This window comes from Morone saxatilis, unplaced genomic scaffold (assembly GCF_004916995.1).
Source record: "Morone saxatilis isolate NCDOM2014 unplaced genomic scaffold, NCSU_SB_2.0 Contig24, whole genome shotgun sequence".
NCBI classification, from domain to species: domain Eukaryota; kingdom Metazoa; phylum Chordata; class Actinopteri; family Moronidae; genus Morone; species Morone saxatilis.
Window position 1 is genome coordinate 12700604 of NW_023339807.1, and position 27451 is coordinate 12728054.

The window sequence follows — 27451 nt, forward strand, 5'->3', positions numbered from 1 at the left end:
TTTTTGTTTGTTTGTTTTTGTTAAATTATCTTGTGTTGATTTAAAGGGAACCGGTTTTGCATTTCCATTTAGTTAGTCCTGGCTGGAGAGCTGTCTGAGAAGTTAAATGGGAGTTTATGGATACAGTTTTAACACTAACAGAGGTGCCAGATTATTGGAGAGAACTCAGAATGACTATTCAGAATTACTTAACCTGGTCAAATGTGATTCTGAGAGCATCAATCGGAAGAAAGCTACTCGCACTAACTTGCTGATTTGTGTGATTGCGTTCCCATACGGCCTCATGTATAAGGGTTAATGTAAGCAATCCCCAAAATACAAACTGTCCATGTTACTCCCACTTTATTACAATCCATGGTAATTATTTTTTCTCTCCTGTCTCCCCATTATATTCCTCTACACTATTCATAAAACTAACAAACAAGATTATTGGATTGGTTCTTGTTAGAATAATTCACCCTGTATTTGTTTGATTAAACCTGATTGGCAGCCCTTTGTTGTTAATCTTGCTCCCAGGGTTGAAGTGTTCATTTCTCTCCACTCCAGCTCCATGTTCACACCCCCACTTTAGTCATGCATGAGTCTCCAGCAGTGGTCTGGGCCAGGGATTGGAACCATGGCTGTGCTAACATAAGCTTTGATCTTTGCAATGCAAAAAAATGTATTCCATGGCTTAGATTTTCAGTGTAGAGCCGTGTGTAACTTTATTACATTTCTGTTCTCGTTTTCTTGGGATCTTATTGGTATAACATGGCTGGGAAGCTAACAACACTGTGACCACTGTGCTCTTTGGTCATGCAGTGCCCTTTTTAATTGTGGACCTTCTGCAACTCTTCCAGTCCAATCATGAGTGGCAGTCTGGTTGTGGCACCGTAGCCTGTAAACATACGTGTGTAAGAGAATATCAAAGTATGTTCTAGATAATATATAGACACAAAAAACACCCCGCGGGGCCTTGGTGCTCCAAACTAGATGACCCAGCAAAACCAATCCAAACCCACTGACCAAATATCACATGCAACTCAACACCAGCCTTTCCTTGCATCCCTCCACTGCCAAGCCCCATGTGCTGAGCCTGAAATAGACCCTCTTCTCTTACCCAGAGTCATATCATTAAGACACATGTCCTGATAAGATAACTGATCCTGTTATGTAGTGTCTAGCCGAGGTGGGGCCTACCAGGCAGTGTCACATTAAAGGGGCACTCAACCAGTTTTAAACATTAAATTCAGCGTACGCATCATGAGGAGAATCCTGTGAAAACAGTATATAATCCTCTTTGGCTCTTGATGGAGCTTTCCAAAATTTAAAAGATAACCCTTTTGTTTTCTCCCCAGCCAAATGGCTAATGAATGTTCAAATTTTTACCAGGCCCTCAATACAGTACCATTGTTTGTTTTTGGCTGTTGAGTGAAGAAAATCTACCAGCCACTTGCATATTTTACCAGCATTTGACTGGTGGGTGGTGCTAATTTTGTACCCTGAGCTTGACTTGAGCTTGACCTGTACAAGAGACTAAAAGTCAAGATATCTCATCCTCTGGTGCTTTGGTTTCAGCCATTCTTTTAGCTGAAGTGCCCATTTAACAGTATCATTTCAAACTGCAGTTGAATACATAGAAACAAATATATAAATAAAGCATTTTCTCCCATTTTTGACCCCTTACTGTTCTGGAAAACCACAACTAGCCCAAACTAACGGCTGTTTGGTAGTTTCTGAGAGGTATTAGAGGTGAATTACTGAAGATCCTGAAAACAGACTTCTCTCTGTTAGCAAGCCAGTTTCAGTTGTTATTTTAGTCTGTAGGGAGTTACAAAGTTTATCTGTAAATCACATAAAAAAAGCCTCAACTTCCTGTCAGCTCAGCACATTACCGTCTTAAAGCAGCAATGACTCCACCATGTGAGCACATAGCCTCTACGTGATTCTCCTTTATTGTTATGTACTTTTTAATAAGGTTCATGTTTCGTATCAACAGGTACAATGGATCTTGTGATGTTGGTGGCTTTCAGCTCCTGGCTGGCTCCTGCACTCGGTGAGCATCCTTTTCATTAAACGTTCGCTTATGTTGTTCTCTCTCTTAAGCTTGACTGCCGTAAGTGTTCAGTTGCTTCTCCTTTTCTGTAGCTTGGGTTTTGTTTAAGTTCCTTCATGCTAAACCAGCTGATGTGTCTGTATAATAGGATCAGCGTTTGGCAGGGAAGTGTTGGGTAAGTTTCCTGCATTAGAGTGGTCACCCGCAATGCATGGACATTTGACTTCTAATTTTGTTGCGTTTCCGCTGCTCACTTATTTGGTATGGCCACTTGCCATGGGTTCAAATGTGTGTAAAATGCTATGTCCTACTCTTTTGGGTAGAATTTACATGTAATGTTTTCCATTTTAAATCATTTTAAGCAAGTGTTTTGCTGTGAGGAAAGGCCATGTCAGAATATTGTGAATGTTTCCTTGTACTGCAGTGTGAATAATAGTTTATTCAGACTGCTGCCAAGTTTTCCATTGTTAATGCAGGTCCTGGGCTTTGGTTCATTTCTCTGTGTGCTCTGCATGCCATCAGCTGAGCTTGATGTTAAGCAGGATTGCCTACACTAAAGGTTTTGTTATCTTCTCTGAGGTCTGTTAGATTCGGACCTTATTTTCAAAGACTTGTCAGCACCAGTATGGTAAAATATGCTTTTTCTTCACAGAGGAAGATATTAATATTAGTGTTTACTACACAATAATGATGTCAAAGGTAACTCATACTGCAGCAATGGGCTGTGGAGTGTTTAAAATATGTTTCACCTCAGGGTTTCATCAGTGTCACACTCATTTGTAACAGTTGTTGTCATCCCGTACATCAAGGACACAGCCCTTCTTCTGGGTGTCACTAAAGCATCTGAACTCATGTTGATGAGCTGTTGGAAAGGGTTGGAATAGGCAAACTCACACATTACTTTTTTCACGATTAACAGATAATTATTCAACTGTATTCAACATCAAGTGTCAAAGTTTATACAGAAGCACGACTACTAGGTCAGTCTGACATTTAAAAAGCTGTTCACAAAAATATTTTAATGAGAGCTGTATGATATAACACATTAATGATGTGAAATTGTTGCCTAGCACAAGTATTTATGTAACCTCCAATGTGCTACTTCAAGGTTACATTGTTCTCACTCCTAACAGTGATGCTCATGTAAACAATGTCTGCTTTGTGTCTTTATTATTCTACCAAGTGAAGTTGTCTCTTTTAATTATTCTGGTTGTTTGTCACTGAACATAAGGCAGAAATTGTGATAAAGCTTGTTGCTGGGTACAGTATGCTTTCTCGCAAGATGTAAAAAAGTTTGTAGCGTCATGTGAACGCAGCCAACATGTTTTTCCACATGGGAGAAGAAGAGACGTGATAGAGCAGAGGGGTCTGACCTTTCCCACATCCGCAACAGCAAACACACAATTACACAGATCAGAACGATAAAAGAAATACACAGTAAACAAAGGTGTGGAGAGCAGAATCAGACTAGCAGAATCAAGAGATGTTGGGACTTTTGATCCTAAGATTCTTTTGATGCTTTTTTCTGCAGAATTCACTATTCACAAGTTATTCATGCTTACAACACTTTTACATATATCCAGACTACCATCAATTTTGGCATTTGGCTGACATGCATTTACACCACCATGTGAATGTCTTTAAAAAGACTAATGATTTTGCTTATTTTTTCACAGCTTCAGCGGCAGTGGCAGATAAGGACAAAGGTGGGTATTATTTGAACAGAAGCTTAGAAAAGTCAAATTAAGATAAGCTGCATACTCGTCTTAGCTGGCATATAAATTGGTACTGGCACCGAACTGGCTAATGACTAGATGAATGACTGAAGCCCTAAAACTGCTGAATAGCTGTCACATCATGAGTACTCTCTGAAGCGTGTCAGTGGGTAAATCTGCTTCTCATTTGTTTCCTCTCTCTGTTCTCTCCTATCAGACTATGACAGTGCTTTTCAATACGGTGAGTGTTGAGCAGATGAACGGGGCCTTTTAACGGCTGACCCGCTACACAGGAAACATCTGGGAGGTTGAAACGAGTTGGCATTTTCCACTTGTTTTTCCAGAAGTGATGGAAAACTTTCACCCCCAAGGCCAAGCTTCTGGAGCAATCCCACTGCAAATACTTCTAATCCTGTCCACTGTGTTGTAGGCTGGATTTTCAGTGCATCTAAGTGACTCAAAATCTGCATTGATATTTTTTTAATGCCTTCCATTAGTTCTGTACTTGTTATCTTTTGCTTTATTTGGGCAATAGGCAAGCTTTGGTAGTGTTCTCCATACCCTTTATCGTACCATTCCAACCACTCTTTATGCCCTTTTGGAAGGCCACTAGAGCAGTGGTTCTCAGACTGGGCGTCAGCATTCCTCAAAGGATCCCAAGATAAATCTAAGGGGTCACAAGATATTAACAGGGATAAAAAAAAAAAGAAAGAAAAAATGTATTTCTGTTGCACAAAATTCTGTATATTTTTCTCTGACTTTCATTTATTTATCTGTCTTTTTTCTTTTGGAGTTCTGCAGCACACCAGCTGTGTGCAAGTTCAAACTTAGTTATAAAGTAAATTATTACTAAATTGTGATTTATGCATTACTTACTATACCATACTATAAATTGCCACTAAACTCTAAGTAACAACTAAATAGTTAACATGCCCTTTAGGTGGTGTAAATAATGAAATGTCAGAGTTATATTCACTGACGATAAAAGAGCAGTTCTTCTGCCACACAACCTCCTTTTTTTCATTAATTGCAGCCATTTTGTGACCCATTACTCGAGGAGAGACTTCAATATTACTACGATGTGCTACAAGTTATGACTTATGTCCAAACTAGTTAAGTTAGGCCCTAAGTGACTCTGGTGCAACCAATTTTTCTAGCTGATTTAGTTACAAACTTGTAGTTACTAAGCCTCTAGTGTCGACTTTACACCCTAACTAACTGGATACTTTTAGCTTCTCAGGCCTCTAAAAATCTTTAATTAAACAACCTGAGACAGAAAAATTACTCTTTAGTCAAAATGTTTGCAAATACTTTATTTTGAGGGGTCACAAACCCAAAAGGTTGAGAGTCACTGCCTTAAAGAACTGTTGAAACATGCTGGCCTAACCTTTATTTGCTATGGTCATGTTATTTGTCGTTGGACGGCTATAGGGTTACTTAATCATAATAACTCACCAGATATAAAACAAGCAGACACTGTCCCCACATTTACTGCTGCCTGATTTTTTTGGGGAGTTGATGAGAACAGAAACATTTTCTTTGCAACAATTTTACAAGCTAGATTTCTTCTGCACAGTTTTATCCAGTCTTTTTGGGACAGACAACTACAGAGTTAAAGTGGACCATAGTGTTTACACTTTTGGTGACTGCAGCTCATAGGAATTTGTGGTGTCCCAACGTGACCATTAGGGGGCTGCAGAATATTTCTGCAATGCACTAAAGGCCACAGAAGGCTTTTGATTTTATGATGTTTTCTATGACAAAACGTCCATATGTTACCATTCACTTCTGCAAGCACTATAAAGTATGTTTTTTCCTTTCAGATTATGAATCTCTGAGAATCGGTGGCCTGGTTTTTGCAGTGGTTCTGTTCCTCATGGGAATTGCCCTAATTGTCAGTAAGTGTTTGACCACCTTAAATACTCAGCAGATGTGTAATGTTGAGTGTCAGTGTCACCACACCGTGATCCCTGTATGTGTGAGTTGACCTCACCGTCTCCCAAATTCATACGCTGCTGCAATGCTGCAAAACAAGCAGGCTTCTGTCTCTCTTAGACGTCTGGAAGGGAGGCAGCCTTAAGCTTCTTACGCAATCTCAACACTCTCATGATCCATGTATCACGGCAATTTGCCCTTTATACCTTATCCCTCTCCTCACTCACAGTGTCCTTCCAAGGTTACTCCTCCTACCTGCCAGCACATGCTGTTATTGCCAGTGGTAGCCCTGAAACCAAAACCAACCAATAAATAATTCATGGAAACCCACACACTCTGCCACACTTTTTCTCTGCTTCTGTTAGTCAAGACCAGTGTGGATTCCTAACTGCACTTTATGAAGAAATATGTGTAGGGCTTCGTTTCAGAAGAAACAGGTTATATGAGTGGTCACAATAACCAACAAAATAAGAGGAGCTATTGAATGTGTATTTGAATTTATGAATTGGCTTTGACTGCCAGAGCTGAAAAGAGTAGAGCCTGCTATCACCACTAAATGAATGTCGTTAAATGCACACATTTAACAGTTAAATCAAAGTTATTAATGTTTTAAAAGCATTGAAAATACATATTTTATATTTTTAAATTTTTACACCTGTGAATATACTTAAACTTGATATGGCTTTAAAAGTTGCTGTTTGCCCCTTCAAGCTTTTAACAACAGCAACTTTTGAATTGATGAAAGTATAATATCTGTTTGATTGATAAGCATGTGTGCAACTGTGACGTGAGATGCCACCAGGGGCAGAGGGAAGCCTTACAAGCAGAGCATAAAACAGAACAAATAAAGAGCGCATATCCTGGATGTTTATGGGTTGACATTTCATATATTGCATTTGAAATTTAAAAAAAAAACATGATAGATGACAATAGGCACCCATTGGCGCCTCCTAGTGTCAGTGGGACTGAATAGGATGAGGATTCTCTTTCAAGACGCTTACAGCTTTATTCTTAGTCCTGAGAGTATGTAGGTCACTACCCTGGTCTGGGATTTCCTAGTTATTTTTCCTAGAGCACCTAGCAAGTATATTATAATATTAATCTGTATGAAACTGCTCAGACTCTATGTGTTGTAAAGAGCCTGTGCGTTAATTAGTTTGTGTTATATTATCTCTATTATGTTTTTAAGCAAACCAAATTTGGTTTAAATGACATAAGAACAAAGGTTAAATGTTAAAGGTTGACCTCCCCATAATATGGACGCTACAAGCTGGAAGTTTTGGAGGAAAAGTTAAACAAGTGAATGCTGCAATGATTTAGATACATGAATATAGACTTGAGCTTGGGCCAAGGAGCTAGAATCTTATACGGCCTCCCAAGATGGGCTTATTGGCACAAGCTGGAGAGTGTATTCATGTACATGTCAAGGCCTGGAAAAGCCTCTTCCTCTTTTTATACTTAAAGGTAGTGGTGAAGGTATATATGTATATATATATATATATATATATATATATATATTTATATTTAAAATGGCTTTTAAAATCTAGCTGAGTCTAATGTGTTTTTAACGTATGTAATGTACTGTTTTATATTGTTTTACTGATTGATGTTCTTGTATGTACAGTGTCTTTGAGTATTTAGAAAAGCATTGTTAATTTTTAAATAAAATGTATTATTATTATATACACTCAAAACACAAAAAAGTCATAGTTTTACACACATGACATCCTTTATCTTGTGTTTCCCAGCCAGAAAATGTACCTGTTCGAGCGACAAGCCAAGGTAAGTCAAAGTTAAATATTTTGTTATGTGTAAAACAAACAACCATACCCCCCCACCGGTTTGATTCTCAAGCCCTTTTATTTGACATTCAGTTGTAAAATTGCTAGTTAGTTCATTATTTAATTGTTACTTTCCCTCAGGTCCAGAGGTCCAGATGTGGAATCAGGTGTTCCAAAGGGTAAATAATTTTCTTCCTTATATAATAATAACTAGGAATGTTAAATATCTATTTTTATTTTTAAACAAAACAGCAATCTGAAATTCTTTCTACAGCTTAGTAGACACAGAGGAAAAGAGCATTGGAGATCTGGTAAGTGTCTTACAAACATTTATTTTCTGCTAAAGGAAGCTGGAAGAGGTTGTTTCAGAGCACATCAAACTCATCTTCCTCTTTTTCTTTCTCACAGTGTTACTGACTGCCGCCATTAGGTGGCAGCAAATACTTTGATCACAGCTGAGGACAATCTTTCCATGAACACACGAATCTTCCTTCAATTTCATTATGTTACTGTGCTCCTTTTTTCTTTTTTAATGCTTGTATCATCAGTAACTGTTACTCGATAATGTGCCAACTGTATATGGTGGCAATAGTGTTACTGTCGTTTGTATTTTTGTGACTTTCAGATTGATAAAAATGAATGCAAAATAATAAAACAAATGTTATAAAAGGTTTATTGCTTTTGTCTTGTGCATCATTATTTGTTTTTCTCTGCCATTAGAAGTAGACCAGGGAACAGCCCTTTGTTATGTTGCACTCCTGTTTTTGCTGACACTGCAGTCAGTTCAGTTACACGCGCAGTAGTAACCAGCAGTGTGAATGATTTATGTGCTGCATTGTGCAGCTCTTGGAGAAGGCTGTCTTTAACGAAATCCACTTAATTTTTACCTATCTCTGTGTTTCAGTGCTGTTCATTGTCAGATTTTCTACTGTGGTGAGTCTGCAAATGTAAAAGCTGCATAAGTAGGCTATATTTTCTCCCTGGAGTCGCAGGAGCAGGTTGACTGCACTGCACAAAAGACAACACACGAGACAAAACTGGTGCATTTTCAGCATACAAGCTCATGCTTCTATTGTAACAAAATAATAAATGTTCAGCATTATAAATAAGAAACTAATGAATATTGGAGCAATACCTACAAACCTTAAATATCCTAAATATCTTCTTTTTTCACAGTAAAAAAAAAACAGCTCTGCCCTACCACACACACACAACGCAAGACTGTATAGTACTCATTAGATTGTGGAATATAGTTTAATTCTCTTGTCTACTTTGTAGTAATATTACACTAGCTATTTTTCCTCCCCCCGGTAGTGCACATCCTGGCAGATTTGTCCCCCTGTGGGGAGTACCCCACCATTGTGAATGCAGTGTTTTGCAGTGGCCACCAGAGGGGTCCTTGCTGAGTTTACGCTGAATCTTCTGAAGCAGTTCTGCCAGCTATTCTGTCCAGCTATACCCAACCTTAAACTGCAGCAACCTGCTAAATATCTGGGAGACGGAGCTCTTCTACATCTCTAAGTGCAGCCATGTCCACCACAGGTTGGTTTTTTCTTCTTTTATAGAATTATTTAGGGTGTAACATACATTAACAGTTGTAAGTTGAGAAAAATAATACTTGTTTGTTTTATTATATGTGTTATCATTTTGTGATATTTACAAATAAAATGAACTGTTTTATGTGCATTCCTATCTTATGTAGTTAATTAGTCTGCTGCATTGTTGCTACAGTGTCAGTTTACTGCTGATGCACGGATCAGTGTTCTAACAAAGGAAGTTCTTTTGCAGACTCCCCACTGGCATGAACAGATAAACAATACTAAAGATGTTTAGCACTTGTTTCTCTCAAATTGATCAGACTTAATGGCACATAGAAAATGGTGGTAAGAAATACAAACTGCCAGCTCAGCCACTTTGGAGTGAGGGTTCAGCAACATGCAAGCCGCATTATTGACGTCCAGTTATCCTAACAATCTGGCACAGGCTGTAGCCCTGAAACAATTATATTTGCAAAATAAAAGGTTGAAAGTAAGAATCTTTATTAACAGTCTTTCATTTAAAAATGCTTAAAGCCACAGCTGCCATATTAAGTCGCCCCTAAACTCCAAATCACCTTTTAAACACTTTATTATTCAAGCTCTGTTCTGTGCTGCTGATGATACCTCTCTATCCTACTGCTGGCTTGTAACCCACTTTTTCATGGTGCATTTTTTTCTGCTGAGCAAAGATGCTGCATTGAGCTCCTCTCAGTGAAAAAAAAAAACTCCTGAGGAGTTGTGGAGCCAAGCCTGCAGATCTAGAGAGCTGCAAACCCTGCTGTCCATGGTGCTGGATTTAACACACACCCTTAAAGCTTTTGCTGTCCTTGGTGTTGCACTCAATATAACACAGATATTTCTTAGGTTTTTATAACTAACCAGACTCTTTCTTTGCAGAAACAATGTTTCCAGACCGAAGTGACTTTGATTATGGTAAGATTTACACCATCATTTTTTAAGAAAGCACAGTGTTTAACATCAAATGCTGTACTTTTCACTGCAGTATGTTTTAAGTTCATCATAAACCTCAGTTGGTTTGTTTGGTTAAGTCCCGTACGGTTTTGTCCTTTGTAGATTATGAGACTCTGCGGACCACAGGGGTTATCCTTGCTGTTATTATGTTTGTCTCTGGCATTTTAATAGCCCTGAGTAAGTTTAGACTTTCTGTTCCACATCACTTAAGATACTGCAGCTTTATCACATTTACATAAGCACCTTTACCATTTTTTAACTAATCTATCATTCCTCAAACAGGTAAAAAATTCACAAAATGTGTAAAATCCTCATCCAAGTAAGATTTGTGCAAGGCCTAATGGATGATCCGCCTGTGCATGCTGTATGATTTGACTTGAAGGGGATACCCAACCAGTGTGGGAAAAAACCCCTATCCTTTCCAGTATTGTTCTTTGACTAAAACTGAGTTTCCCACAGCTTTTTCCTACCCCTGCCCTGGATGCATTTTATCTAAATACCCCCTCCCTGTTCTGCATACACAACCTAAAACGCACTTCCAACACATTAAAGAGTTTACACCAAACCTTGTGTGACAAATCACATGTGGGCAGTGCTTTCATGTTCTCCTTCTCTCAGTGCTTGCTCTTGATTGTATGTGTCACACTCCTCATGTGTTGGTAGTGAGTGGGCAGTGTATATGGTCAGCTGATCGCATGCTGCTTGTATCGCAAGAGAAGAAGCAACAAGAGAGCTGCTGTTTGAAAAGGACAAAAAAGCTGCATTTTGGAATAAACCTAAATTACCTCCGAACCCTGTGGCTTCAACTGTTTGCAGATCCTGTAACCCAGATAATGGATAGAATCAAATTCAACTCCTAGTTGAAGTTGTGGCCACAGTTTTCAAACTATATTTCCTAATCACGAATTGTGATTAATTAAAAAAATACTAATATTTACTTATTTCCTCCCTTATGTCTGTTTGCAGTTCCAGCTCATCTGGCACCCAGATTCCAAAGACAGAGGGTAAGTTCATGTCATGTTCAAGTTTATGTCCTTAAATGCTGTAATGTTTGTTTTCTCTCTAAAATCCCTTATTTCCTTTTCTTTTTCAGTACCTCCTCAAACTGTATAGAAAATATTGTATATACTTAAAAGAGAGGTCGGCACAGGAGCCACGCCAGCGAATATACACCATGGCCATTCCTCTTACGGCCAATATACCTCTGCCAGCTGGATGATCAAGACACAGGATTTTCCAACCTGGTTTCACTAGGTTTCCCACCGAATTCTGTAAAAAATCTTAAGTGAGAAAATATCTATCTATTGATTGTTCAGTATTCTGTGAGTGTTGGGACTAAAAGCTTGTTTTAGACCAAAAAAAAGAAGAAGAAATCATAAAAGAAAAATTCCAACCACAAGACTTGATGTGGTACTTTTAATCAAACAAATGAAACAATTATTGCTGTCCCTCTTGCTTAAATTTCACTTCTGTGAAACAATAAAATTAAAAGCATGATTAAATATTTAAAGACTAGCAAAATCTCCAGGTCGAAACAAAGAAGTGCATGCATTGATCAATTGTAAGAACTGTCTTTTGTCTTTATTTCTGTTGATATCTACTTTTATGCACCTTAGCAAAATGCTAACCTATTAATAGAATAGACCAAATATAACCTAAAAATGAAATAGCTAGCACAATATCTTAATGAAAAAATGTAAAGACAACATTCAGTAATGTATTTTATTTTGAAAATGCTTTAAAAAATACAAGAATGGATGAAATGTGTAGTAATGTATTGATTTGGGGTTTACAATTTCTGTTTTATTTAAAAGGAAAATTAAAAATGAAATTATCTGTAAAAGCCTAAACAATGAGACCACTGTTTCAAATAAAGGTCCTGTCAACTCAACATGATTTTATCAGTGTCTTTAATAATCTAATAATAATCTGAATTAAGAATTATGTTGATGAAATGATCCAGTATGAAGTAATAATGAAAATATTATCATCATGTTATTTACATAGGGCACTGATCTTTCTTTTTTGCTCTACAGGAATTTACTATGTCTAATAACAGAGATGACACAAAGGTGAGAGAAGGCTCAAAACTTCTTTATCACTCAGATTACAGTGAACACCAGACCTCGTTTCACCTGTGACTAAGGGTCACGGCAGTAAATGTCAGTGTAAACTGGGAGTGAAACATAAATACTCCTTGAGTGTGACAGAGCTTTCTAGTGGGATGTTGTATTTTCCATCCTGCTCATTTCTGTAGCCTAATGTAAGTGGGGCTCTTCAAAGGGTGGCCTGAACATCAAAAGAGATAGATGGAACCTTTTAAATACAGTGTTATTGTACTTTTATTCATGACTCATGACTAAAATGTACAGTTAGTCAGACAATTTGTCACTGCACTTACTCATGTAATGTCTTTGTGATAAGAACATTCTTTGTCGTAATCAGTTTCAAATACATAAAACAATAGTTTTACACAGTAAAGTTTCTTTTCCACAAAGGAAGTACCAGATGTTATACACCTCAATATAACATGATGTATAAAGAAAGAAAGTTAAATTATATGATAGATCTGTTTCATTGTGAACACATGCATTCTTAACACACATAATGACTGAAATCTAAACCATCACTCAGTGTATCAATATGATAACAGGATATAATGGGGGCTTTTTGACAATAGAGTCAGCGGGGTTTCAGGGACACTGTCCTGGAGGTCATAGAAACGATTTCATAGAAATCAACATTTAACTGGGAGTGTAGCCTGTTAGGAAAATGAACATTACTCCACCATCCACAGCACCTTCTATACCTTCTACTCTTTAAAGATAATGCGGTTCATTTAAACACTTTCATTTAAAAGTGTTAAGTATCTATTTTGACAAAAAATAAATATATAAATTAAATTGTCTATAATTGTCAGAATTTTACAAACGTGCCAATTTGTGCAGCAGCAGGAGCATTTTGTGAAAAAGGCTTGATGGATCATATCACATTTTGGAATGAAACGCTTCACTTACACATGAAGACTTCACCCTATGCCTAGAAAAATAAATAAAGTACTATCTGTTTACAGACACTAAATCACAGGTAATTTAAGCTTTATGCATTAAAGCATTATTTGTCTAATCCAATGTGAATTATTCTACAGATTAAAATGCCAAACAACATATAGGCCAGAGACTCCCAAAACCACGTAGCAATAAATCCCCTTCTTAACAGGGGCAACATGTTAAAGGCTTATTTTCCTACAAATGGGGATTACAAGTGATTCAAATCATTCCTGGTCCTGCAAGGACACGATACGTCGACGAGAAGAAGCACTTCGTTTCTTCAGCATGAGCTTGAGCTAGAAGTGAAAAGATAAATTAAGGATGACAATGAATTACTCTTGATACAAACTAAAGCCGCAGCATGACTAAACAGTATGGATCTGGCTGGCTGTTAAAATGATGGGGCAGCTCACCTGCTCTCCCTGGATACCACTCTGCAGCAGGTGAGCTGGCTGGTCGTTCTCCAGGTTGCGGATACTGGGATCAGCTCCCTTGCTCAGCAGCAGCCGCAGGATTTCCTCCTGGTGGGGGTTACCATGGAGACCAGCTGCCATGTGTAAAGCTGTGTGACCATGAGCCTATTCCAAAAAGGGAAAATGCAGCATAACTCAGGCTGTTTACAGTCAGGTGTGTGTACAGTATTAGCACATATACATAAACCCACAAACACATGCATATTTAAAAATCCTGTTTTGAGTGTCGTGTCAGTGTGGGACTCACTTTCAAGTTGACAAAGTCTTTCATGTTTGGCAGGGGAATCCTGAGCAGATAGCGCACCAGATCGATGTTCCCCTCCTTTACAGCCAAGTGCAGAACAGTCTTGTTACTTTTGATTTCCTGGAATTGGAGAATTGGAAGTGATGGAAAAAACATAATGAAACCACAAGTCAGACTGAGACATTCAAGTGTCAAACAAGAAAGAGAAGGGTGGGGGTAACTTGTACTATGACATCATCATGGTTAGATAAAACCTGGGCACTTCCCCTATGAACTGTAAATATGACTGAAAGGTCAGTTTAGCATGTTAGACTTTGATCTGTCTTCCTGATTGCTGAACCACTGGTCATTAATCATTCATCTGTTAGTGTTCTGTCTATAATAGGCCTAATGTCTCATCAAAGCAGCTTACATCACATTCAAAAAGGAGAGAGAGCTATGCTCTACCTGGCTGAGCAGCGACGCCCCAGCATTGAGAAGCATCTGCACACAGGAGAGCTTCTCCGCGGCCTTGTTCTGAAGACTAACATCTACCAGCCCACTGCTGGACAAAGCCTTCAAGGTGACACTGTGAGAAATGGCTGCACAGTGCAGAGGAGTCATACCTGAGGTAAAAAACAAGAGACACATAACATTTGAATCAAAGTTCTAATGATGTCAGTGTTTTTGGACAGTTGGTTAATCATTCAGTAATAACAACTGGTAAAACATGAATTCACCTTCAAAATTGCGGGCCTCCAGGTTGACAGTCGGCCTGCTAGACAGAATCGCCTGAAAGAAAGAATCACTGTTAAGGTCTGCTCTGAGCTGCTGTGACATTGCCAAAGAAATTTACTGCTACTGGTGCTTTACCTGCAGAACCCCAGGTAAGCCATAGTGGGCAGCCAGGTGAAGGGCAGTTTGTCCTTTGACATCACAGGCGTTGATATCCGTTCCTAACGACAGCAGATCTTGCACGATCTCTGGCTGGTTTGCCGTCACCGCCACCAGTAAAGCAGTCTGCACAAGCACACATTATTCAAACAACTTCATTTTGACTAATTATAATACTATATGTTGGAGATAAAAAAAATACTCAAGAAGAGTAATTTGCACACTTTTAAAGACCTTTGAAAAACTTTTTTGTTCATACCTTTCCCTTGTGTTCTTTGGCGTCGAGCCTGCCTACAGCCCTCAGCCTCTCTGCAGCAGCAAAGGCACACTCCCTGAGCCCCTTGGCAGTGTAGATGTGCAGGATGCTAACAGAACAAGACCACATGATAAATTAGTTTTATCATGTGCAAACGAGGCTGCATGGAAAATCTTGGTAATCCCCGCAACCAATTTCACGCCATTCCCTTCCAGAGTCAAATTTGTCACTCCATTTTATCTGACTTTCTAATCACCGAGCATGAGTGGCTGACTCATTGACATTTTTTTGTTTTCTTCATCTTTCAAGGAATACAGAACTGCACATGTGGCCCTCGCTTTAGCTTGCGACTGAAAACGAAACTCCTCTGGAAGTAAATATATTGTGCACTCTCATACAGTGAGGGTTTAAGCGAGACTGAAAACGTGTATTGTTATGAATCTTACCGCAGACAATATGTTGAATAACAGTTCAGAGTATTTTTTTTTGTGTACTACTCTGTGTGTGTATCAGTGTGAACTTGCAATCTATGACGTCTAAATCTATGAAAGAAAAATAAGAGGTTCCATATTCTGCAGTTACACTTTTACTTATATAAACACACATGCATTTACTCATAAGCACTCACGTGTCTCCGTCTTCATCCTGCCTGGTGGCTCTGCTGTAGTCCATCCCATTCAGCAGCATCCTGGCCTCTTCCAGCTTGGTGGCGTCCATAGATGAACCAAAACTCAGCTGTGTGGTCTGACTGGGACCCAGAAGTGGCCAAGACGGAGCCATATTGGGATCCGCAACTGTCATCGGACAGTCCTGCTCAAACGAACACAGGATATCCTTTTAAATATTTCAGCAACATTAAAGTGTGATTATGCATAGACAAATACAAGGAATTTCTCTTACATATGGCTGAGACATTGTATCTCCAAATCCCGGGACCTGCTGCTGTGTGCTGTATTCAGATGCCATGCTGTAGGCTGAAGCATAGCTTGATCCTGAATGGCTGGGGTAATAATTGAGTGTAGACTCTGGCGCTGGAGGCCACTGCTCAAAGCTCACTGCCATGTCTGAGTAGCTGCCTGATGCACCTAGAATGGAAATGGTGGACTGTTACTCATAACTGATGACTCAGTGAGTTATATTTATAAATCATTGTCAAGGTCAAATGATTACACCAAAAGGGCTGGTGATACTATATTTTTAGCTCTTTTCAAAACAATATGTTATATTATTGGATGATTAATTGTTGATGCATTCATGTGGACAACGTATTAATGTTGCAGCTGGTGAAAGTGGAATTATTATTATATTCTTAACTTATAATATAACAATAAACTGTCATTTAAGTTATCAAATAATGTAGTAGAGTTCAAACTACAGTATTTGCTTCTCAAAAACAAAAAATGTAAAGTAAGACAAAATGGAAATAATTAGTCTACTTAGTTACTTTCCACCATTGAGCAGGGCGTGAAAAAATGGCAACTTCAGCAAGTCTGAATCATTAATTTATTTTTGGACAGCTATATCACCCTCTCTCTCTGTCACTCTCTCTCTCTCTTTCACATAACACTTATTAGCATTAATTTAATGTTACTTTTAGTCTTTTCATGTGATTAGTTTAACATAAGTAAAATATAGAATATCACCAGACTTATCCTATTCTTACCTGTACAGGAAAATGCTTCAGATGGTGACAACTGCTGGGAGAAAGAAAAAAAGAGCAATCATAAAAAATCACATCTTTACGATATAATATTAAGTGAGATGCTGAACCCCTTTGTGTGCTGCCTTACTGTAACAGAAGTTGGAGGAACAGGACTGGTGCTGGCCGTAGAGCAGACAGGTGGCACAGAGGACGACTCACGCCTTCTCTTCTGCTCCAAGAGTTTCTTCACTGTGGGCAGAGTGCAACACGGCTTCTCTTTTGGTGCTGGAAAGGAAAAATAATTGCCAAAAGGAATGACTACATGGTCATATATTTTGTTCACATGTGACGGGTATTGGAGATCAATAAAGTTTGGATATGAAACTGTTTATTATCCACTTCTCTGCTGGTTATTATTGATTAATTCTTTGGTCTATATAATGTCAGAAAATACAGTTTCCCAGAGACCAACGTGATGTCTTCAAATGTCTTGTTTTGTATGACCAAAAGTAAAACACCCAACAAGTAGAACAATAAAGCAGCAAATCCTCACAATTTTGGTTTTAAATATATGTAGACAGACTTTCAGCTTTATCAAGTGAGCTCTCTCTTTTTGTACTTGTTAGTATATCTAACGTAGTAGTAGTTAGTAGTAGTTTTACTGTATCTTAAGACTTGGCTTTATTAAAGCAGTAAATTCTCATTAAACTTAATACTACAAATGTAGGCTGACAAGTGGGAGACCATAGAAAGTTTAGATTATTGGTTTTAAGTAATTCAGGTCTGAATAAATCCTTAGAGTGAGATAATATTAAAATGTTATTACTCAGATGATATTGCCTGCTCAGTTTCTCCATGGTGACAATTTTCTGCTCACCTTTAGACATCAATATCAGATCCATTATACTATGAGTGTGTTTTCCCCCTGCAGATACAAAAGTATCATTTCCACTAAATAGGTAAAGGCAATGAGAAAAATAGGAAAAAATATTACAAAACAGAATTCTGATGTTTCCAGCTGAAATGATGTGACCACACAGGTTGTTTCCTCAAAAACTTCACCCCGCACGAGAAAGATAAAGTGATATTTCCACCCTGTCTGTGGAACCAGAGTACAAAGATAAAGCTCTGAGAAACCTCCTCCATTAGGAACACAGATCGTGTGGCCATACAAAACCAAACAGATTCAACAGAAAATCTTAGATGGGATTGCCACTGCTCATTTTCTATGACATCTTCCTGTCTGGCTCCATTACGCTAACGCAAACCACATCTTCCTGCCTTTGGTGTGACACAGTCACGTCACGTCAACACGTGTAGCTGCCTTGTACTTTCTATTGCACCGATATGTCTAGGAGGCACAGCAGAGGAAGAGTGACATGTTGTTTTTGTAATTTTTCTTTTACTTTTAAGCCTGTGAACGTTGACTACTGTGGTGAGCCACACAGGGACGAGACATCTCTATTCACCCGAGTAACTACAAAGAGGGTGTACTTCCTGAAAAATATATGCAAATTTGGCCTGTGAGAGAGAAGTGCTTGCGAGTTTAGACTTCTGTCAGTTAGTAGTGTCTTCTTTCTCTTAAAATCTCACGTCCAGCTGAAAACCTGTCTGAAAGAATAAGCCCTTATAAATGCTGCTGTGTGTTATAAGTGCTGCTGTGTCCCTACCACATAATAAAGGTCACTTTTTTAGAACAAATGACATCATTCACTTACACCAGCGACACAAGTTTCATTTCAGAGTGTTACTATAGGTTACTCAATTCTGACTCATTTGATCTTTACAACAAAATGCCGGCTTTGGCTTTTTAAAGAGATGATGTAATGCTGCAACATGTAACTACACAATCTATATTAAACAGCAGCTCAACAATCAGCTGTGAGCAACTAGAAGGGAGGAACATTTAATGGCCAAGAGTGAGAGGACATCTTGGCACATATATGTTTGGGGTTTACACTAACCGCCCCCACACAGTTTTGGGCTACTCTGTGCTACATTCAAATAGAAGTTGTGGAAACCCCTGGACATTGAGTCATGTGCGTGGGAGGTTGGGGATTCCGACGACCTTTCTCTTTTGGCCCCCTCCACACAGAAAGAAAGAAGCATTGCTAAACCAATTTCCTCATTTTGTGGTTTAACAACACGACACGGCAAAATATGTAATCATCCAGGCCTGTGTCAAACAAGGCATGAACAAAGAAAGTTAAGCTATCACGTCACACAGTTTGCTTGTCTGGCATTAAGCGAAAGGGGAAATGAAAACAAGTGAACAGGGGTGGAGGTGCATCAGGGTTTCCCCAAATGTCCTGTTGGATTCACCCGAATTATGCTCTTAATCACCGAAAACCGAGAGAAAGGCTATGAAGTTATCACTAAACTGTACACTATAAGTAGAGAGGTGTTTAATCTACAATACCCATTGGCTTATTGGCTAGAAATAACTTTTAATACACACTGGGAGTTTACAGAGGATCATTTAAGTCAGATTTAGGAGTCCCAAATAAAGTCAAAACAAAATCTATCAAATGTGTAGAACATGGAGGGATAGTTGTATTATGTTGTAGGCTTATAAGTAAAATATAATGGGTAAAAATTTAAATGAGTTCATCATCATAGTAACTAACAGAGTAAGTCATGAATGTATCTAGAAAACAAGTAGCCTACAGCACTGTATATTGTCACAAAAATGCAGTTAGGTTTTACTAATGTAAAAACTAGTAGTTCTTATTATCATCATTACTGTCAAACCACTCAACATTAGTGAAAATATAACAGCAGTGACACTTGTATTCTGTCATATCAAACAAAAATAAAAGCACACATACTCACATTTATCAAAGTGCATGTCAGAAACGGTTTTGCTTTGAAATCTTCAACAGGTCGTCCTCTTGGTCACCGATTTGTTCTAAACGTGATAAAGTCAGCCGGAGGGATCTGTGTTGTTCTGCCTGCTGGTCTTTCTGATTGTTGTCTCCTCTGCTTGTATACACAAACCACGTTGTTCCTCATCACCGCCCCCAGCTGTGCTCCACGCCCTCTTAGAGGGGAAGCCACACATTCAGCTTCGAGCCACGGATTACATCAATAAAGTTAAATAGAATGTGAGAAAGTGTGAAAAACATCAGCAGAAACAACATCCATTACAAGTAGGCTCCTTATAAACGCAGAGGTACATTATGTATGCCATTTAGTCAAAAGTAGCAACAGCATAATGTGAAAACGCCTTTGTGAGAGCAGAAGAAGTGAAAGCAAATGAAATCAAGTGTTATCAGCAAAATGTAGTCAAGTGTTCGATGTGTAGTCGACGTTTTTCCTCAAATACTGTAGTTTTTTTTTTTTTGTCATTTGCTTATAGGAAGTATAAGGTTGTAAATTGAACTAAAGCAAAGCTAACAAAAGAGAAAATGCGTTTTATCTTGTTGCACAAGATAATTACCTGTGTGTACAAATTATTAGCTTGTGTGTATAACATAATAAAAATATATCATCTTTCAGGACCTTAAAGGCGCCATAATTTTATACTCTGAAAGTCCATTTTTTAGTGAGTACTTTTACTTTTGATACTTGAAGTATATTTTGCTTGTAATACTTTTACTCAAGTATTTCAAATGCCTAAAAATGCAACATTTCACTTATATCTGAGTACAGTTAGTAGAATATAGTAGTTTTCCCTGTGGTATTGTTACTTTCATTTAGGTAAAAGATCTCAGTAATTCTTCTACCACTGATTATTAATATAATATTGGATATTAATACACTAATATGTAAGTGACATTTTAATGTTCTTGCTGGTCCAGGTTGAATCAGTATTGATTGTTTTTAAAGAATCAATTGTTTGGTAGTTTAGTTTACATTAATGTGTCATATTTTATGAGCTGAATTCATGTGTTGACTAATAAAAAAATAAAAAAATGTCAAATAAGTTGTCTCTGAGATCTAATGACAAGCAGCATAATAGAGTTAATGAATTAAAGTACCTCAAAATTGTACAGTACTTGAATAAACTAGACAATTTCTCAAGAAATGTGAGTGTGCCTAAATACCTATATAGTTTGGGAATTTATTTTGAAAAACTAAGTATATCCGTAGTTTCCTGTTAAGATGGTTACTATATGGGGTTTTTATTTTGAAAGAACAGCCTCATTCTCAGTCTCCAGTTAAGTTACAGTACATTTACTCTCTGGGGATTTTATTTTGAAAAAAATAGGTGCATCCCTTGCCTCCAAGCCATTGGGGGCTTTATTTTGAAAAGCAAGAGCTTCCTGTGTATTTGTGTGTGTGTGTGTGCATAAAAGATAGAAGAAAGACAAAATGGCTGACATTAAAAGTGAATTAATTAGAGTAACCAGCCATCAATATTAGACAGATTTGAATTGTGCCAATCACAGTCAGCCGTCATTTCCCAGCAACCAGCTGGTCTCAGCTAAAAATAGCTCATCATCAATCCACCAATCAGAGCAGAGGAACAAAACTTATACCTGAAGGGGGAAATTTGTGGGAATGAGAGCAAATTAGAGAGACATTTTAGCCTTAAATTTTAGAGCTTCTCTACACTCAAACAAAGTTTTTTCACAGTTTTTTGCGATTTTTGTGTAAACAGTTTGGCGAATCGTTAACAAAAGTCATCTCTCGAATGTGCATTTCACATTTAGGCATACTAAATTAATTTCAGTCAGTCAGTGTGAGGGACCAAGCTGGCGGGCATGAGGAGTCAGAGATAAGTTTCCCAAAAAAGCGAGTCTTTATACACTAAACAAAATGAAACAACCAATTTACAAAATCTACAATAAAGTTCTGGGGCCCCTAAAAGAGGTCAACTATACAGAACTACAGGCTACGTTAACTTAACATGAACTAAACTGACTAAACCGACCTTACAAACTGAGACACTGGGGAATCTTATACAGTGGCAGATCAGGCCATCCTGACAAACAACATTTGAACAAACTACAGTACACATGTCGAGATAACGCTGCATAATAACTAAGGAAAAATACTGAAACACTAATATCCAGCACATTATTATCTTATTATTACCTACAAACTAAACTAGAAAACACTGCCCCTCCCCATGATGCAGGAGAACATGCAGTCAAATTATAAATCAATCCATTTATAACCTAAATTAATAACCGAATATAACAAAAATTGACAAAGAAAGTTAACTACATTCGTGTACCCAAATAGACTATCTGTTGAAAAAGGCTGATAAAACTGTGTCCAGTTATGGATTTGTGCATTTTGAATTATGTGTTTAAACCTAAACATAATAAAACAGATGAGAAAGAGTTACCACCATGTGCTTCTGTTCAGTGTGTGGATGCTAGTGCGGCCATCACAGCAGTAAATCCGTAAATCAACTAATCAATTAAAAATGTCTTGCCTTTAGTGCAAGGATGTAATACTGTATCTCAATAAACGAGGCAGGACTAACACAACATAATAAAACAACAGAATACTAAAACAGTAAAATAACTTGTTTATGGTTATTAAGTAATCATCAAGTATAGTTTAGTCTGTGTTAACACATATGTTCACATAATTAAACTCATTTGTTTTCAACTTTGGAAATGATAGGTTACATAACTTTTTATGTTATATAAAGTACAATGTCAATCATTATGAGATTGCCAGCAGGTTCAACTCCTGTGTTTGAAATGTTAATGGTTGGGCTAACTGTTTTGTTTATTTGGCTCTTATTTGGCTTTAAAAATTATTTTTGGCTACCCTGTCTAGACACAACCTTATAGGAACCTCTGTGTCACCTAAAAAACACCAACATCCAGATATTGGAACAAAGTGATTAATCTCTTTTACCAAATGACTAAACATTTTAGTGTACTTTCTCCATAAACCAAACAAAATAACAGAACAGAGAACTGAAAGTAATCAGTAAAATGTGAAGAAATATAATCACATAAAATAAGTGAAACAGCAAGACTAATGAATTATAAGGGTACATGGGAGAAATTTGGATAACCAAATAAAGAATTGGATAAAATACTATGTGAAAGTGATGTGTTCCAAGTTTTTTCTTCTCTTTTTTAAAATTAAAATCTGTTTCTGACAGCCTCAGGTTCTTAGTTTGTTTCAAAGGTGAAAACACAGGCACTTAAAGCTGCTTTGCTGTCCGGACAAACAGACAAATAGCCAGAGGACCACAGGACACATCTAAAGGAAACATGAGTTAAAAGCATGTCTGACATATATTCATAGGTTAGGCTGGTGACTTCTAAATTAATAACAAAATCTTAAAATCATACCTCTACCTTCTGGTCCTCTATTTCTTATAAATGTATAGGCTATAGTGTTAAGTAGAAAGAAAAAAGAAACACGAAATAACAAGGAAACAAAAAAGAAAGGAGAAAAAGAAATAATCAAAAAAAGAAATGGCGACAAAACCAATAATGAATTACATTTATATAGCACTTTCTTTGAATACTAAAAGTGTTTCAAGTGAAGGGGGAAACCCCCCTCAATCACCACCAATGTGTAGCATCCACCTGGGCTATGTGTGGCAGCCATTTCATGCCAGAACACTCATCATGCATCAACTTGAGGTGGAGAGCGAGGGGGAAACATAATGCCAGTTACACTCAGGGGTGATTAGATGGCCAGATTGACAGAGGCCGGTTGAGAACTTTGCCAGGACACCGGGAAACCCCCTACTCTTTATGATGCCATGGGATCTTTAAAGGCCACACTGAGTCAGGACTTTGGTTTAACACATCATCTGAAGGATGGCATCTCCTACAGCACAGCGGCCGCTCCCCATCACTTTACTGGGGTACTAGGACAGTATCAGGACCAGAGAAAAGTCTGCCCCCTACTGGCCCACCAACAACACTTTCAGCAGCATCTTCCCATGAGGACTCCCAGCCCACAGTACTAGCCAAGCCCATGCCTGCTTAGCTTCAGTCATTCAGCTGAAGCAGGATTCATGTTGGTATGGTTACTGGCTATGTGATACAGTATAGTAATTAGGGTATGCATGTGTACCCTGCAGGACAAAATTGCTGTACCATAAGTTGCATGTGTCTATTTATCCAGGCCCAAATAATTGAAAGTTACATGCTGTTTTATAGAATTGTTAAAGTTTCACTCTATCTTGTGACTTTTAACACAATATCACACATTTTGGGGTTCAGTATCTTGATAAAGGATACTTCGACATGCAGCAGGGGATCAAACCAACAACCTCCTGATTAGTATACGACCCGATCTACCTGTGAACTCTATGTACAGTCTGTACTGTGGATCTTTGTGTCTCTATTAATAAAGACTAAAGTTGAAGTATATATGTGAAACTTCTACACAATAATTTCAGTTTCATCTACAGTGAGGCTGTCAACAGAAGCCTCACAGCTCCATCTGCTGTTACAGTTAGAGAGTTTGAATCAATCTAATTCAAAGGCAAGGCACTGCTGACCTAAAATCAAATTGACGGCTAAAGGTGCAGATAAAGTCAATTGCCAAACTGACAAGTTAACAGGCTGACAGGCCAGGTGAAGGAATTGAGCCAAATGGGGATGTAAAAATGTGTTTTATAAAACCATAGGTGCCTGAATGTGTGTGGATGTATCTGTGCATTGAGTAAAGAAGAGTGAAGAGTTAAATGAACACAGTGGTGGCATTTAAACAACCCACACACTTTGACACATTTCTGTTGAGATAACGTCTCTCCAGATTATCTGTGAGCAGTGTTTTAGTAAACAGGCCCCAAAGATGGTCCAGCTCCTGTTGTCCACTGTGCGTTCCAGCTTATATATTCTGGAAGAAGATATAAAGTTACCTGATATAAAATATCAGTAACAAGGGAGATAAAATCTGCAGTTATAAAATTGCCCATTTGCATTGGGGTTACACAAAAACAAAGTTTCCGCCCAGCAGAGGAAGAAAGAAAATTTGACGTCAGCCCTCAAAAGTGAAAACTAATGGGAAACTACAGAGTCACATCTTCTTTTGGATTCCGGACGACAGCAGGGAGAGCAGGTTTGAGGATCTTAACTCACAATGACTTTCTCTTCCTTAATACAACTTTTTAACCATTTTCAAAATGATTTTGTGTGTAGTTCTAGACATCTTGGGAAAAGTTTGTTTTATACAACTGTGAATACAGAATTTGACATATCAAATGCAGTTAACAGAGCTTGATCTTATTCTACCATTTTGCCAAATATATATACCAAAAAGACCAAACCTGCTTTTTTAAACGGTTTGGGTGATTTTTGGGTGACTACTGAAATTTGAAGGAGATGAAATCATAAGACAATATGAGTGTTTACTGAATAAACTTCTACATTTTTGAAGCATGGAACACAAGACAAAGTTTTGTCTCTGATTGTTTTCAGAAAGCACATAATCGAGTTGACAAACTTGGCGATGGCATACAACAAATGTTTTATCGTTGCCCTATTTCTTCTTTCCAGTAAGTATGTTTTTTCTCCTCGCTTATGCACAATTTGTAAGGTGGTCTTACACAGGAAAATGAAACCACAAACATGTTGCACGGCGGAAACTTAACTGCCAAATGTGTTGCTGCATGCTGCAGCAAAAGAGCTGATGTTTTCATCTTTGTTTCCTTTCTTTCTCTAAGACCTGGCTGTGGCACACACAGGTATGTGCAACAAAAAGAGCACATACACCACTCTGAAATGGAATTTTTATGAATTGTATCGTTTAGAAAAATAAGCAGCACAAATAAAGAGACTCATTTTTTCCAGTCAGTCTTAGCTCACATCCTTCATCCCACTCTTCTTTTCTGTCTGTGTGCTCATTCACCGTCTGCCTGCGGTTTGCCAGACAACACAGTGTCTTGCTACAGGATTGAGCCGGGGACAATAGCAGGCATCGTCTGTGCAGATGTGTTGCTGACTCTTATCATTGTCATTGTCACCTACCGATGTGCCAGCTTTCGGCGTCAGAAGATAGACAATGGTAAGGAAATGGAGCTGAAATGAATAATTTTCATGGTGTTTGTATACATATATTAGTGTTGTGTGTTACAGTAAAAGTGTTGTAGACAAGAATGTTTATAAAGGCCTCTCAGAACTTCTTTTGCCTTTTTTATACTCCTATTTTATTATCATACAAACATTTTTCTCTTTACATTCTTAAAAGTTTTTGCCTCTTTTCATTTTTATATTTATTTACTTATTTAAATGTATCCCTGCCAAAAGTCCCTGTGATCTATAATATGACTGTATCCTAACTAACTTAATTTTCTTTATGCATTTGGTAACTCTATTATCAAATAATAAAATCTCTCTTTTTGTGTCTCTCTTCTCATCTCTTCACAGCTGACAAAGTGTATATGAATGTCCGGGCCAACCTCAAGAGCTAGTCTAAAGAGGATGTGGTACATCAAGAAACTCTGATACTTTTTTAAATCATCTTTATATATACATATATATATATGGTACTAAGTGTAATTGAGTACCTCAAATGTGGAGCATCTTGCACATACTATTTCTGTTCTGTTCATGACATATAATAAACACAGTCATAACTCTTAATTTATATGACAAAGTATTTTGACTTTCACTTCACTTTCACTATTGTATGCAATGCATTGAATTTACGACTGTTTTAGTGTCCTGTAAAGCTCTAGAACACTTTATAAAGAGCATTTTCGAAACTGTGTGTACATCAAATTCATCAATTTCACTGTACCTACACCATATAGCATCCTCTGCTGTTGAGTTTTGGTAGTAAAATGTCAAAACACTCTATTCTAACAAGCCCTGGAGATTTTATGTAAATATTTTTGTCACCAAATAAAAGACAGATCCAGTGATTTTATGTTTTATAGTGTGTTTCTGACAAACTTAGAACAGAAAAGTATAAAGATAAGTTTTAATGAGTAAAAAAAAAAAAAGAAGAAGAAGCAACAGGCCTATAAAAAACATCCATGTGTGGCGGCAAGATGTATGTTAAATGGACTTTAATATCTACTTACAAAAGTATAATTTTATAAATATAATTTTGTGTGCGGTTGTTTCAAATGCTTATTTTCTTAATTTTCTATGTTTGTTAGCTTCAAAAGTTTACGTATTCTGGGTTTTTCATAAATACCTCTTCTTATCTATGTTATCATGCTGTACTATTGTGACATTTGAGAAATGTGACTAACAGGAGACCTGATTAGATTTGAGGCAGTTCATGTGAAGTCCTGCTGTGTGTTGAGGTGATACTGTGGTTAAACTTCTGTCATTTCAATCAAACACACAGAACATGTTGACCAAGCCAATCCAATATCTCTGCAACATCTGTCTGTTCTACCTCCTCTATAGGTGCTGTATCACTAACAAAAGGCAGTCTGTGCAGTGCAGTGGAAACCTTCTTGAATAGATAACCCAGAGTGATTGTTTTTCGAGGGGCCAACCAAGGGATGGAATTTGAAGTTTATAGCTAAACTCTTCTCATCTCTTCTTACTTTCCCAAAATGTGTTGCAGGGAAGTTATGCATGATTAATTTCCCACTTGGTTGATACAGCTTAATTCCTATTTGAAAAAAAAAAAAGTTTTTTCTCCCATCATCAGTCTATAATCTGTGGAGTGTCTCAAGGTTCAATTCTGGGACCAATCACGCTTTGATGTTTATAACTTTCTTACAGTGTTTTGTGGATGACACCAACACCTACACTTGCACGTCACCCGTTTGGTTTTCTATACTTCTTGACACTAAAAACAACCTAGTCTGTTGTCTGTTGCAAAGTCCCAGGTTCAAGTCCGGCTCATTCTCAATTACAAAATGAAAAATGTTTTGGTTGCTAGACTATTAAAGATCACCTAATAATTAAGTAATTAATTAACAAAGTTTTAACAACAATCCATCATATTTTATATATTATATATTTATGTATTCATATATTTATATTACTATATTAAGTCCAGCTGCTCCACAGCCCTTTTTCCACAAGGTCAGAGGTCAA

General features: G+C 37.7%; 3 protein-coding genes and 1 long non-coding RNA gene across 5 annotated transcripts in view; 3 read left to right on the top strand and 1 right to left on the bottom strand.

Annotated features, from left to right (window-relative positions):
* LOC118335439 (FXYD domain-containing ion transport regulator 6-like) overlaps positions 1-8141 on the top strand; it is an 8695-nt gene extending 554 nt beyond the window's left edge. Inside the window, exons 2-10 of one of the 2 annotated variants that reach the window (XM_035671718.1) lie at positions 1979-2035; positions 2184-2210; positions 3712-3741; positions 3968-3991; positions 5574-5648; positions 7434-7467; positions 7608-7645; positions 7741-7777; positions 7875-8141. In XM_035671718.1, coding sequence (XP_035527611.1) covers positions 1984-2035; positions 2184-2210; positions 3712-3741; positions 3968-3991; positions 5574-5648; positions 7434-7467; positions 7608-7645; positions 7741-7745 — 285 coding nt within the window. In that variant the 5' untranslated portion in view covers positions 1979-1983 and the 3' untranslated portion in view covers positions 7746-7777; positions 7875-8141. The remainder of the gene's footprint in view (positions 1-1978; positions 2036-2183; positions 2211-3711; positions 3742-3967; positions 3992-5573; positions 5649-7433; positions 7468-7607; positions 7646-7740; positions 7778-7874) is intronic. The other variant, XM_035671719.1, reaches the window with a different exon arrangement.
* Positions 8142-10217: 2076 nt separating this feature from the next.
* Positions 10218-11867, top strand: LOC118335441. The gene is made up of 2 exons (XR_004797061.1): positions 10218-10980; positions 11070-11867. It is a non-coding gene; the product is annotated as an uncharacterized LOC118335441 (long non-coding RNA).
* A 105-nt stretch (positions 11868-11972) lies between these two features.
* Positions 11973-19538, bottom strand: LOC118335440 (NF-kappa-B inhibitor delta). The gene is made up of 12 exons (XM_035671720.1): positions 19347-19538; positions 16663-16799; positions 16536-16569; positions 15773-15957; positions 15501-15682; positions 14876-14981; positions 14596-14742; positions 14463-14514; positions 14191-14348; positions 13747-13863; positions 13440-13604; positions 11973-13322 (listed from the first exon to the last, which is right to left on the bottom strand). The coding sequence occupies exons 1-12, from the start codon at positions 19360-19362 to the stop codon at positions 13251-13253; spliced, it is 1371 nt and encodes a 456-aa protein (XP_035527613.1). The 5' UTR covers positions 19363-19538; the 3' UTR covers positions 11973-13250.
* Positions 19539-24372: 4834 nt separating this feature from the next.
* hcst (hematopoietic cell signal transducer) lies at positions 24373-26304 on the top strand. The gene is made up of 5 exons (XM_035672729.1): positions 24373-24509; positions 24869-24945; positions 25114-25134; positions 25320-25454; positions 25817-26304. Exons 2-5 carry the CDS (start codon positions 24900-24902, stop codon positions 25858-25860), a joined length of 246 nt encoding a protein of 81 aa, XP_035528622.1. The 5' UTR covers positions 24373-24509; positions 24869-24899; the 3' UTR covers positions 25861-26304.
* Positions 26305-27451: the final 1147 nt, after the last annotated feature.